The sequence below is a fragment of the Topomyia yanbarensis genome, chromosome 3, assembly GCF_030247195.1.
Source record: "Topomyia yanbarensis strain Yona2022 chromosome 3, ASM3024719v1, whole genome shotgun sequence".
Lineage (NCBI taxonomy): Eukaryota > Metazoa > Arthropoda > Insecta > Diptera > Culicidae > Topomyia > Topomyia yanbarensis.
This window is the reverse complement of record NC_080672.1, coordinates 408816194-408831191: the sequence shown is the minus strand read 5'-3', so window position 1 is coordinate 408831191 and position 14998 is coordinate 408816194. Positions and strand designations below refer to the sequence as shown.

General features: G+C 37.6%; 1 protein-coding gene across 13 annotated transcripts in view; it reads right to left on the bottom strand.

Moving 5' to 3' along the window:
• LOC131693853 (talin-2) overlaps window positions 1–14998 on the bottom strand; it is a 202212-nt gene that overhangs the window by 20123 nt on the left and 167091 nt on the right. For 11 of the 13 annotated variants that reach the window (XM_058982063.1, XM_058982065.1, XM_058982064.1 and 8 more), the window contains one exon: window positions 14766–14956. In XM_058982063.1, coding sequence (XP_058838046.1) covers window positions 14766–14956 — 191 coding nt within the window. Of the gene's footprint in view, window positions 1–3951; window positions 4858–14765; window positions 14957–14998 lie in introns of those variants that run through there. The other 2 variants (XM_058982073.1, XM_058982074.1) reach the window with 2 other exon arrangements.

Here is a 14998-nt window from a genome sequence, read left to right as displayed (position 1 = left end):
CGTCTACTTGTTTGCTCTTTTGAACTGCCGTCATTGCAAAAATGGGCCCATTGTAGAAACAAGGCACGGTGTGAAAAATGCGGAGAGACTCAAGAAAACTTTTTCTTCTGTGGAGAGACTCTGAATGAATTGTCGACATACCCCGCATATTTAATTATGGGTTTGTCTTCATTCTGATAACCGATCTATCTTACTGAAAGAGCTACGCGTCCACTACATCCGAAAAGATCTAATCAAAATAAAAAATTCCTCCGATGGAAGTGTACAACGTTTTGACTGGCTTGTTTCTATACACTGCGTTAAAACGAATACCCGGCGCGAACAACCGTGGACAGTTTCCCACTCCGAATTGTATGCGAAAAGGCACTATGATGACTTTTTGAACGTCGCATCGCCCAAATTTTTCCGAATATACGCCACGTTAGAAACGCAAATGATGATGAAAACTGAAAAAGGCGGTTATTGGCATCGGTTCGTCAACGGATTAACGAGAGAAACAATATTTCGTCTGGTAGCTAACCCCTACGTTGTGTACTCGATTCGACCTTTGATCGGAATACACGAAACTAAGAACCCTTTATCGGCAACAAAAACATTTCACGTAGATTGACATTCAAATGATAGACGTTTCGCGCTGAAATTAATATAATGTATATAAACGTAATAATTGTTTTTCAAACACACAAATTCATCTGGCAGCAATGAAACTCGGGCTAAGCATTCTCCCCACAAAACTTATCGTTGCATATTTCCCTACGAGCATATCCACATCGTTACAGTAGGCTCCAAGTAGGCGCTTCGATCGATAGAGCATGGAAAGTACTCTTTGTTTTTTTCTGGAGAAAATATTAGATAAATTCTTTATGTTAAAATCGTTCCCGATTACAAATATTAGTATGCGTTCTTTCGCATTGTTCTATTCCGGGTAATGAGAAAAGTGGCACTTAGATTAGAATGATAATGATAAGACGGATACTTAGGCATCAGAAGGCAATATTTGTGAAAGATCATGCAGTTTTAACGAATTTTTCAGTAATTCTTGTCAGAGGATGCTCGAAAATTGGCAAATTTCATGGGATAAGGGAAGTTTAGGAATCGCAAAGGCATCAACCAACCTTGGTTAAAAAGGAAGAATGAAGGTCGTGACTTCCTTCGAGTGACATCTCGGGTCATGTCCAATCATTATACGTTGAATGCGTATCACCAGCGTATTGGGGTCGTGGAGAGCGTTCTCTGCGCTTGGGGTGACAGCTATCGCGACATTAAGCATGTTGTCTGGTCGTGCACCTAGTGTTCTAGCACCAGATCTCCGTTAAACGAATTCCTTCGGCCTGATTCTAGTACGAGCACGTCTCCTCCAAACTTATTTATATCTTCTCTTTTAGTTGACTTTCTAGCTGCTACCTGCAAATGTGATCCCAAGAGTTCCCAGCGGATCCAAGGAGGCCAGTCGGCGATCCGGTTCATGATGTCCTGATAGTGCTCTTTCGTTTGCCACAAAGCAACAAGTTTTTTTTTCCCTGTCCTTTTTGTCCGCCCTCTCCTCGCTTTCACTGATACGGTCACTGCTAATGATGTTGGAATCAACATCTTTATAGAAAGTCTATTGATTGTTTCTCCTTGTTTCACTTTTTAATCAAATGATTGTTCATGTTGAAAAAATAAAAATTGTATATCTTGTCCTTAAAAATATTTCTAGCTACTTCCCATAGTATGAATAAAATTGTATTAATATTTTTTGTCCAACGATCTGAACTCCTTGTTTTAAGATGTAGATGTGTCAAAATGTATTCCCAGGAGTATAAATATGAAAAATAATTCCAAATTTCAAACAAACCCTTATTATCTCATATTCTCAAGAAATTTAAATTGTAAATCAAAAAAATTTGTATCTGAATAAAAATATGAAATCGTTTTACATCGAGAATTTCAGATGCAAGAATTTTGTGCGCAAGACACATACGTAGATAATCTCAGGTTTTGGTTTGTTTCAAACGTTCGAGTGGGTAATTCCCCCCTTGGTAATTTTCAAGTGGGTAGTACTACCCATACTACCCACGCTTTCCGCCGGCCCTGGCCCTGTCTGCCAGACCCCTACAATTTTTTTAAGACTGGCGAAAACCTGCGGAGAGTTTAGCCCACGTTCAACCGAGAGGTAACAGGGGAGGATGAAAGTTCTCTTTTGACTGTCCTGGGTTTCTACTAGCCTGATGTGGTCTACCTATAAATTGAGCTTTCCTTACATTTTGGACGTCCCGGAAAAACTGGATTCTTCCTCCGCTAACCAAAACAACTTTCGCTCCGTCTCGTGCAACGACTGTATAGCGTTTAGACGAAAGTGATTGATCTAGTTTTGACGTTTTATGCTGAGACATAAGCACGATATCCCCAATATCGCGTACTGAATCTGCATAGTGCTTACAAGTTTTGTTTCACCATCGCAGTGGTACTTGAGTCACTCCAAAGACTGGGAAATGTTCCACAGTACTTCTAGCGAACTAACAGTTCGAATGAAGTCACACCTAGACGCGAATGGTAGACTATTGTGTTATGCTTGTGTACGTTGAAAGTCTTCTCTCCAGTTTTCGCCATCAAATTTTGCAGCAGCCATAGCCTTTGTTGTACCCTGATTCTATCATTCGACAGTACTGTTCCCAGAAAATAACAAACGTTGAGCTTTGAAATACAGGCCCGTTGTCGCTCTGAATGATAACTGGGTAACCTCATGTCTGGAATACTTGGCATAACACTTTGTTAGTAGTATTAGCATCGGTATGGTTCGTTTCCACTAACGTCAAGTATCTTGATTATGTATCACTACTACTAATAGAGTACCAGCTCCAGTTATGGAGCTATTTTCTAAGCGTCTTCATGTAGTACTCTGCTAGATAGGGCAAGAGGTGGATTTTTAAGGCTAAAATGGCGCACGCGTTGCAATTCTTGATGAATTGAAAAAAACTCGCACATTATTCGATTCATCTATGTCTCTCCAATATGACTAACGTGAGCTGATTTTGGAAGAACAATTTTGTTTCCCTTGAAAACAAGGTGTCCCAACAAGATTTGTTTTTTGTGCTTCAAACTTTCGCAGTGAATCTGGCTTCTGGTTTATCAATTGCTTCTTGGACTCTTAGAAGCTTACAGTCAGTCTCTGTCAATTTCGTTCCACGTGATCTCCATTCATCCCTAATCCAATGCATACAGAAAATTAATGGAATCTTCTTCTTAGAACGGGATTGCGTTTTGAATCTCGCAAACCAGTCAGGACAGTGAATCAGCTACATTTTGTTCCCCCGGTACTCTCATGATTATGAACACGCAGGGCTACGGTCTTAAGGCCTACGATCCAGCCTGTGATACGGCTGTTTTGCCAAGACGGTAGTTGGTGCTAAAAATGAATTCACTGGGGTCTGACGTGGTGCGGAACACGAATGAGCGACTTAGAAGGTAATATGAAAAGCGCTCCACCGCTCACACCACTGAAGCTAAATGTACGTACTATCGAGGGTGCGTACTACAAGGCTACGTCGATCGATATGTACCTGTAAGTCCTATACAAAAAGATAAACATACTTGCAACAAATCCAAAGTAAATCATGTATATTTGTCTTGACGCACAACAGCAAGTCGATACTGGCGTCGCCACAAAATTGTTTGCAGTGTAATTATTATGTTTCAATATGACATATTGAAATTGACTTGGCCCTCTGTTTTCTGAGTTAACTGCTTTAGTTACGGTAAAGCGACTGAGCAACGAAATAGATGTTGATTTCGAACGTGATTTGTTTAAATATTCGCAACTCTTCACATATGGACTGTTTTAAACACAACGATTCGACAGGAAACTCCAGATGGAGAATTTGAGAATGCAAATAAAAATTGTAATTACGGAGATAATTCCTTGCCAAACCGAGTTGCCTTTATAATTTTAACTACAAACCTCCTCTCCGATCAATTCTCAACCGTGGTAAAACAGACACAAAATGTAAAACAGATACAGAATAATTTAAAAAAAATAATTTACCTACTCGTTGGGCGAATTTTGGCTACTAAACCGTTGCTGTCTAAACACTAACTGATATGACTTCAAATGTGCTCTTAAACATATACGAAGTGGTGATATGCGGGGTGGAGGTTAACTTTAAAAAGCCGAAGGGGGGCTCAAACAGTGAAGGGAACTTAAACGAAACGCGTGATTGAAGCTTCTAGTGTTGTTTTTATTGATAAGCAACTCGTTTAGTGACAATACGTGTACTTTGTTTTAAATATTGAAAAAAAAAATAATGAGGCTTACACTAGACATTTAATGACAGAATTATAATTATCGAAAGGGATCAGATAATACTTATTCTAAGAAGAGAAACAGAAAATCGCTTTGATTGTATAGATATGGCACTTAGGTCGAAGCAGTAACTAAACCAAACACCAAACGAACATCCAAAGGTTCAGCTTAAAAAACTCCGTCGAACAGCGTCGGTGCGGTGGAGAGGACGCGCAAAAATTCCTCTTCCTGATCGGATAGCCACCATGCAGTGCCCGCCCTATACGCCAGTGCATCCTGCAATGCCGCCTGAATAGAATATACACGGAAATCATTGATTCACTTCTAAGGTTTGCGTGCATCGCCTACTAATATAGAGCTGTTAGCTTTTGCTCCTCGATAGTGCAGAGCAGGTGACAAGGGTCGTACTCGAAAACCATTTTAGAGATGGGTTAATGAAGGATAAAAACACATCAATAACAGGCGATGGTCCAAAAACAGTTCTTTCACTACTTTCTAACACTAGTGTAAGTGGACGAACTTTGGCTGCTCTCGCGGTACTCGGATACCTGAGAGAGACAAAGTTTACTAATCATCTGTGGAAAAAATAAGGAAAGATTACAGCTGTCAAAACCAGTTCGTTGGTGGAGAGTTGAAGAAGAACAAATATCCAACGCACCGGAAATAAAAGACTTTCCACCGGTTAGAAGATACCGCGTGTAAACCGTGTATGCTAGAAGGCAATGCAGAAACCTTTTCCGACCTCTCCTCTTTTCGGTGCTAGTTAACTCAATGCGGGGTTAATAACCGGTACTACCTTAGGTTACCGATCACTAAAACGAGCTTCACTTGACTACTAAAATAGGGATGCGGTTAGATCTAAACGTTGATATACGAAAGTGACGCTTGTTGTTAGCTTGTAATAATAGTAAGAATAACGAGTATAAATAGATTTATTGCATTGAAATCAGCGAACTGTACAGCATGCACTGGCGTCCCACTCCTCCGTTCGGCTACAAGACACCGCGTATTTCCTCTTCAAAATCCAAGAACATTGATCGCGCAAGCAATTTACGGGGCGTTTTCGAAAGTCTTCCCAACAAGATTAGACTAACTTCTTATTGAGTCATTTCAATCCATCTACCATCTTACTCGTTCCCGTTTCGACTTCCGAAAACGCCGTATGTGTCAGTGATCAGTCAGAACGGACATGCAACTATATAATTAGCCCAGTACATCAGTGCTTCAGCAGTCAATCGTCTGCAAGAACAACGCACATGCTGCCCCAGCTGGTTCAAAACGAAAAGTAGGCGGTGCTGACGGTTCTGTTCGTAACATAAATGCCATATCCCGACGGTGTCTGTTTCATTGGTAGCAATTTTCATCGCGAAGATTTGAATAAAATTGCGGACAAATTGGGTGCCAGAAAAAATAAGCATCCACTTAAAAGTTGCAATAAAGCTTTTGAAGGGATTATCATTTCAAACTGAGCTTCCGGAATGGGAAGTATCATTTTTTATGCTTGAATTTGGTTCAAGTGTCTATTCATGTAACTAAAACTTTTCATAAATTTACCATGATACCTGAACCGTGACTCGATTAACTTGGCTCGGAAATGCGTCATTAAATGTTTCCAATATAGCACCCCGCATTCGATAAAACTGCGATTGGTTGTCTACGAAAATAAAAACAACTCGACGAAGCGATATATTACGCCCTTGTACACATCAAAATTTGGTTATCGATTTCAGTAAAATTTTGCTGAATTTTCATCAGCTGAAAGGTTCAGCAATACAAGATGCCGAAAAATCGGTAATCTGAATTGAACCTGTTTGACAGATTCGCTTTGCTGAAAATTCAGTAGTTCAAATTGTCAAATTGATAGCGCAGTTACCGGATTTACAGCAATCCAGCCCGGTATACTGAGAATTCGGCAATTGCGCTGTCAAATTGACAATTTGAATTACTGAATTTTTAGCAAAGCGAATCTGTCAAACAGGTTCAATTCAAATTACCGATTTTTCGGCATCTTGTATTGCTGAAACTTTCAGCTGATGAAAATTCAGTAAACTTTTGTTGATATTCGGCGAAAAAAAAATTGGTGTGTGCGCAGCTCACCTAGGTCTTAGTCTTATTCTTAAATGAAAGTTGTAGCATTCACATTGATTGCTACCGAATTTCATTTGAATCGAAGTTATGAGTAAAAGAACCTTTTTGTCCCTCCCCTATAGAAAGATTAACTTTTTTCAAAGAAATAAAAAAATTCTGAAACTTGGTAGAGTTCGAGCACACTATGAATTGTTTAAACGGATAGTTTTTGGATCGTTTAATTATTTTTAAATATAATGTTTTACAAAAATGTTAAGATTTCGGGTTCTTAATAAATATTTTTTAAATTTTTTTTATTTACATGAAGCTTTTTTTTTTGAAACCTTTCATAGTTTTCTCGAACTTTACCAAATTTCATAGTTTTTGAAAACTTTGAAAAAAGTTATAAATTTTCATATAAAACGTATAAAAAAATACATGTATTTCCTATATACATTTCAATCGCTTTGGGGCATGTGCATATCGCTCAAATTTCGACTGAATATTTTTTTTTGATGCATTCATTTTTTGACCGGCAATGAACATAATTCCAACATCGCAAAATAACTGTCACCCTACGCTTTATCTCCGTAACCAAGCCACATTTCAATATAGACGAATTTCTCGCTAAATCGTATTCAGAGTTGGTAGCATCCTCTCAGATTTTGATGAAACTTTCTATACATGAAGACATTGTCACAAAAAGCCACTTTGCATACCTTGTTTTTCCAAAAATGATCTTGGCTGTCTTTTGAAAAGGGTCAAACTTTTTTTTACCAATTTTTTTTCAGATGCTACAGTCTAAAAATGACAAATCCTACAAAAAAATGTTGTAGGTGTGATTTTTACAAAATTTGCAAAAAATTTAAATAAAAATATTAAAACAAATACTTCATCGACTCCCACACTGAAAAAAATTGATTTTAAAAATTTTAAGTCGACTTACAAAAAACCCCATCTTTGATTTGGATGAAATTTTGTTCCAAGATAAGTATATATGTTCCCTACCTACCGTAAAAAATTCAAGGCACTTTCGAGGAAAAAAAAGGTGTTTGAAAAAAACTTTTCCGTGTCCAAACTGAATTTTTCATTGCAGTGTATTCTTATCGAAAACTAACCAAATAAAAATCATAATCATCTCAGAATCCAATTTCTCAACTGCTAGTTGCCTGATACATGCAAAAAGTATCAGTAACGAATTTGGTATATATTCATAATAAACTTGAATGAGGGCAAAGATAAGCTATTTAATATCATCGATATATGCGAGATTTAACTAAATACCACTTGGCCGTGTACGAAGAAGTATCTTGTCTATGTACCCGCCCGGGAAGTAGAGATTGATGGTGTACTCTCCAACAACCCAGCAAACCATCAATCGTATAACAATGGAGAAAAAGACTCGTAAAGATGTCTACAAAGAGTCAAAATCGTTATGACAGTCGATTTTAGTCTGCAGAAATTGATTTGTAATCGCATATTACTAAAAACATGATTTGAATACGACCTTTTATTCAAAATCGCATTGATGTTCCAGTTAAATCGTGTTCGATTGGAGTTGGTCGTAGAGCACTGACAACTTATATTCATATAGCTACAAATATTTAAATCAGTAAAAATCGTATTTTTGCTCACATTTGATTGTATTTTACTTCGACCAATGTTGGATTAATAATTTAATAAAGTTATTGTGGTCGTTCCTATGTGTAGGAATACTCAATAAGCAACATAAACATATCTACGACTTCGATATACATCACAATGACTTCAAAAAGTTAGATACGACATAATATATCACAACATATAAGAAACCCGATTTCGCAAAATTACTTACGACTTTTCTCATATCTTTAAAATGAGATTGCTGCATATGTGGCGAAAGTTTATCGGAATAGGGCTTCTCCACTTGAAGATAAGATATGATTACGAAATATTGTCGCACTTATAACAATTAAAATAGTTCTGTGTAGTAAGTCCTGTCCTACAATCCAAATGTCGTAAGTTCGAATCCCACCTTAACATGAGAGGGGAAGAGAGACCTCTAGGGGTTGGGTTTTTGGCTCCGGTTCACAACCGATATTCGTTTTTTTGAGATGAATGCCTGTTCCTTTTTGATCTTCTTTACCGACGAACGAGAGTTAATCGTATATCGTGTTCCGGAATTGTATACTAGTTATGGTTATCGCATATAATGTGAGATTGTTTCGCATATCCAATCGTAAATACATTCTCTAGAATCGCTTTCATACTAGAAATTATCGCGCCTAACGTGTATATTATTATTATAAATCGTCAATTTCAATAGCTATGTACGCATATCGCCTCCAGTTTGGTATGCATATGCCGATTTTCTGCATTTTGTGCGACTTTTTTAGTGGGATATAAATACGTATTATTCAGTTGCAACTTGGATATACCATCAAAAAGGCTGGCTGGGAAGGGCCTCAATTGCGAAGTATGGGGTTGGCTCCATCAAGGACCCTTTGCTTCGGCCAGTGAAAAACAACTTATTTTCCATCAGCCTCATTTCGAACCTTTCGCCGAATCTGCTCTTTCAATTTGATCTTTTGGACGGGGCTAGTCGACCTGTTTGCCTTTTTTTGTGCCACAAGGCGTGCACTGCCGTCGTTGCAAACAATTGGGCCTACAGCGACTTATTGTAGAAACAAGGCACGCTGTGGAAAATGCGGAGAGAATCATGAAAAGTTTTCATACCGTGGAGAGACTCCGCATGATCTCTCGACATATCGCGCATATAAATTCTGCGAGGACAAAATGAATCATTCTTTTAAGGAACGCTCCGATAAGAAATGCAAAAGAGCGGTACGCCACCGACAACGACTAATTTCTGCGTTTCCTTGTACACTAAAGAGCGACAGTCTGACCATCCCATTGTGGGAACATCTTCTAATGTGCCTATAAATTTCCGAAAGAGGAAAATCAGAAACCCCAAATGTCCTTATATTTCAGTCACCACATTTTCTCCCAGGTTTTACACAATGCATTTGCACCACGATTGAACGTCAGACGAGTATCCGACGCGAACAACCGTGCCCCTACTTCGTGGTGGGCAGAAATTGCTTAGAATTGTACGCGCATTTTGTACTTTTGAACATCGGATCGCCTGATTTTTTCCCAATATAAACGACGTTATAAATGCAAATGAAAAACTTGATGAAAGATAAAAAACCCGATCATTGGCACCGGTCCGTCAATGGTTTAACGGACGGATCATCAGATAAACAATGTTTCGTCTAGTGGCTAGGGCTTATGATGTGTATTCGATTCATCCTGGGATTAGAATACACGAAACGTTAGTCATACGATGACAGCTATGCATCGCTTTTATGATAATTATTATGACAGTATGGTGGATGCAATCATAAAAAAAGCTGTGCTGCCAACATTCTCCCCGCAAAACTAATGGTTTTTCATTTACCCACCAACGACCATGCCCACATCGTTACAATTACAGGGGCTCTCCGTTTGATGAAGCATGGAAAGCACTCTTTGGAGAAAACATGGGAGTTTTTGGGTATTTTATCTGAAAAATTGTACCTGATTACCTTAGCTTGAGCTCTTTCGCAGTGCTCCATTCCGGGTAATGAGAAGGCGGACACTTGGATTAGACTGATAATGGGAAGGTTGACATCTAGGCATTAGAAGGTGATATTTATGAAAGATCGCGTAGCTTCAATGAGTTTTTAATTATTTCTTCTCAGAGGACGCTCGAAAATTGGCAAATTTCGTGGAGCGATGGAAGTTTGGGAATCTCAAAGGTATGGTCCAAGAGAAAAGATAAGGGTCATGACTTCATTCGGGTGATATCTCGGATCATGTACAATAATTATACGTAGAATGCCCATCTCCGAAGTATTGGGGTCGTTGAGAGCGGTCTCTGTGCTTGTGGCGGTGGTTATCGCGATATTAAACATGTTGTCTGGTCGTGCGCTAAGTGTTCTAGCACCAGATCTCCGTTAAACGAATCCCTTCGGTCTCGTTCTGTTCTAGGATTGTAAATTGGATTCTGAGATGGTTATGACTTTCATTGGCTTAGTTTTCGATAAAAGTACACTAAAAAAATTCAGTTTGGAACCACTTTTCAAATAACTTTTTTAGCTTGAAAGTGCCCAACTTGAATTTTTGACGGTAGGTAGGGAACATAATTACCTATCTTGGAACAAAATTTTATCCAAATCAAAGATAGGTTTTTTTATAAATCGACTATAAATTTTGAAAATCGATTTTTTTCAGTGTAGGAGTCCATGAGGAATTTTTTCAATAATTTTATTCAAAATGTAACTAATTTTGTGAAAATCACTCCTACAACATTTTTTGTAGGATTTGTCATTTGTAGACTATAGCCATTTGAAAACAAAAATGGTAAAACAAGTTTAACCCTTTTCAAAAGACAATCTAGATCACTTTTGGAAAAACAAAATATGCAAAGCGGCTTTTTGTGACAAAGTTCTCATGTACAGAAAGTTTCATTGAAATCTGAGATGGTGCTGCCAACATTTTTTCGAGTTGGCGCGAAATTCGTTTATACTGAAAATGCCAATTTGTAGTTATTCAAAAATTCAGTAACAAGATATATCTAACTCAATTAATCCAAAACTGGCGTTTGTCATTAAAGAGTACAACGTTGACGAAATGCCGATGAAGACGGATTTACAGAGACATGTAAGAACAAGAAACAAATATGAACATCTGACCGTGAACAGCAAGTAAGCAGTACCGATGACGATATGAATGCGACCCATAGTACGCGAGTAGGAAGAACGAATGAACCCAAGCTGCGGCGGATAATGCAACTAATACTTCACCATTAGGGAAGAGGATATCAATACGCAGCAGTAAACTGTATCACTAAGATCCGGCAGACATGCATTTTTGGTTCTATTTTTATTTTTTGCTTATTGCAAAACATAAAAGATCCACGGCTCAGTTGGACCAACTCATTGCGACGTGTTCGTAGAATAATGCTGCGCAGTTTGTGCACGGAAAACTTAATGATGCGTGATCTAAAATAGACACCAGCATAGCGAAGTGTCCAAAATATGCGGTGCCCAAAACAATACAAAAGTTTTGAGAAAGCAATATACTTGAGAATTTGCCAATATACCGTCAAAGAAACGAATATAGACTGCATAAAGGAAAACGCAACCGTACTCCTACTGACATCAAACATGATGCTTTCTGTTCGCGATATTACTAAAAAATAATTGGACGTTCGCAGAGGGACAGTGTAAAACATTAAAAAAGAGGTGCAACATCAAGTCCTACGGGTAACAAAGAGCACCAAAATTAGCAGAAATACAGAAAATTTCTTTAAAAAAACTCATCAGAAAGCCGAAATGTACGTATAATTTGACACCAGTTCACTGCAAGGTTCATAATTTAATAATATCGTGCCAGAAGAGAAGGTTCCAGATGCCCATTAGGGTGGGACAAAAATTAGATTCCAGCTCCGAGCAACTTTTTAGGTACCATTTGGGTCCTAGAGCAACTGTGCAAATTCTTAGCTCGATCGGTGAAACTATATTTTCGCGCCCACTGTTTAAAGTTTACATGGGATTTTGTATGGGAAAATTGACTTTTACAAAATAATTCCTCCAGGAGTTGCCCATTACTTCCTAAAAATAAATCGTTAAATGACTTTTAAAGGAAATTTAACAAAGAAACAAAGTCTCGAAAACCACAAAACGATCTGACGCTTAAGAAAAAAATTATTAAGCAGAAACTGATTGATGCTCTGACGATTGATAAAATATTCATTTTTTCTAGCACCACTGCTGTTGGTTGTCCAATTATACGCAATTTTGTTTTAATCCTCCCTTAATGTGTCTAAATCGTTTATCTACACTATTTGGCCACTTCGCAAGGTTTGGAGGGATAAATTGAGGCTTCTTTTGTACATAAGAAGAGAAAGTTGAAACTTTTTGTATATAATTAGACTGTCAGAAGCAGTGATGCTATGAAAAGTGAAATTTTCATCAATCTTCAAAACATCAATCGGTTTTTGTTTAATAACTTTTTCCACAAGCGTCAAATCGTTTTGCAGTCTTCTAGACTTTGTTTCCTGGACAAATTTTCTATAAAAATCAGACATCTACTTATTTTTAGGAGGTAAGGGGCAACTCTTGGAAGAATTAATTTGCAGAAGACAATTTCCCCATACGAAATCCCATGTAAACTTTAAACCGCGGGCGCAAAAATATAGTTTCACCGATCGAGCTGAAAATTTGTAGAGTTCTTCTGGGAGCTAAATGGGACTCAAAAAGTTACTCGGAGCCAAATTTTATTTTTTTTCATATAACCATGTCCCACTCTAATGTCCATAGGTTAAACAGGATGGAAATATTCTGTAAAAATGTTGGTATGGCAAGCGATTTGTTAAAGTGGCAACAAACCTTCATCGTTCTTCACTATGGACGAAATGAATGGTGAATATGCATTCGTAGTTTTGGCAAGATCTAGCATCTGCTCATTACGCGTCGGTAACTTTGGAACCGCTTAAAAGCCATAAAGTCGATTTTGTAGAAAATGGCCTAATTCGCCAAACTGCAGCGACATGCATCTTATTGAGCTGTATTGACATTTGAGAAATAATGAGTAAGAAGTCTATTCTATCGAAGATTTCTAGAGAATGTGGTTTAAAGCTCCCCCAAAAGTGAGCGACTAATGTTTTGCGGAATCTCATGGCATTAAAAGAAAGGTTCGAGAGTTTTCAGGTATAAAATATAAATAACTTATAACGAACGTATTCGTCGAAGAATATTATAATATGATTATTAAATAAAAACTACTGATTTTTTTTTGGACATAATATTTTACCACTCGATAGAACTATTATATTTTTAATGCCTCCGTTTTGGATTCCAACTCTTTCCTTTTTTATGTACATAAAAGACTTGGGGCTCCGTTAAGCTATCTCGTTGACACACGACGCACGCAAAAAAACAATATATATCTGTCGGAACTAACAGTAAAGGAGAAAAAGATTTCTAGTACTTGTGTAGTTTACTAATATTTGATCGATAGGCCAAGAATGGAACACGACTAATCTAGTACATGACAAAGGTTTATTCGTTGCTTTATCTCTGTGTTTTCTTCTTCAAAATCTTGAGCATTTGTTCCAGGCTCCTGTAATCTTTGCAAATATATGCAATCTCGAGCAAAATAATTCAAGAACAACACAAATTGTCTCATGTTCATAGCGAATCCCGTAGAACATAGGACAAATATGTACAGAACATATGGTTTATTCGACCACAACGGTTGAAAAATATAACCCAATTTTGAATCAAATCTTAAACAGTTTCTAAACACATCAAACGAGTGACTGTTGGGAGCAGTAACTGTCTATGGACACATATAACAATGTTCGTGGATAAAACATTTAAGATAAAATATCCAATTCAAAACATAAACAATACAATGCGATTTTCACCCGCTGTCAAGAGATTTACCTAGACAATAAGGGACCATTCACAAATTTCGTAACGCTTTTAGCGGAGGAGGGGGTTCGACAAGTTGTTACATATTGTGACATAGGGGGGAGGGGGTGTAAGCTAGATCGTTACGTATCATGTTTTCACTGAAGAAATTTTTTTTTTCGTGGAATTTGTTACGTTATAGGGGAGGGGGGATAAAGAAATTTGTGACAATTTGTTACATGGGGGAGGGGAAGTCAATTTTGGACAATTTTTGCGTTACGTAATTTATGATGGGTTCCTAATAAAAGATTCTATTATTGCAAAACTACCTCAAAGTGATAAATCGTTTCTTTTATCTGTGCGACTGATATTCGAATGATTATTAACTAATTGTGTCCGCTTTTTAAAACAAACCATCCATTCAATCGCAGTCTTGAACCTTCGTCAACTACAACCCAATGGGACAGTCTTCATCATCGTTATTTGTTCTACTGTTACTGAACACTAACCATAGTTAATGCAATACAAGCATGGGAAGCATTAGCCAATTTCATATTTGTTACTGATTAAAACTGTTATATACTATTATTTACTTTGAATTTTGGTTCAACAAAAGCCAATTAATTGGGTATTATTTATTTATTAGGATAAATATTACTTGCGGTTATTAACCTGCTTTCAACTTTTGCCCACCAAGTATTAAAACGTTAAGATTAATCACAACATTTGAATTGACAGCTCAAAAACGATTTTCAATAAATAAGTACCTATGCGATGTAAGAAAAATTATCACAGAAGTTAGATGAAAGATTCAAGAAAGGATTAAATTAACAGATAGAGTTGATTTAAGTTTAAAGGGAAAAATAAGCTCGGGACATTCAGAAAACATAATATGTGCGAGGAAGGGGAGTATCAGAATAGGAACATATCAGAGAGAAAGAAAGAACGAAAAAAAACGAATACAAAAAACAACATACCTTAGCGCTATCTTTCAAATCATTCATAGCCGGGTCGTTAATGGGTTTACCGGATGCAAGCTTAGTAGCGTTTATTAGCTCACCGAGTGCAGCAGCGACATCTTTCACCGCATTCATCACCATCACTTGCGAGTCGGGTTGGTTGGAACCGAGCGAGGCAGCGCCATGCTTGACCGCTTCCGCCAGTTGTACTGTGAGGAAGGATTTCATTTAAAGATACGAATTGTTCTGAC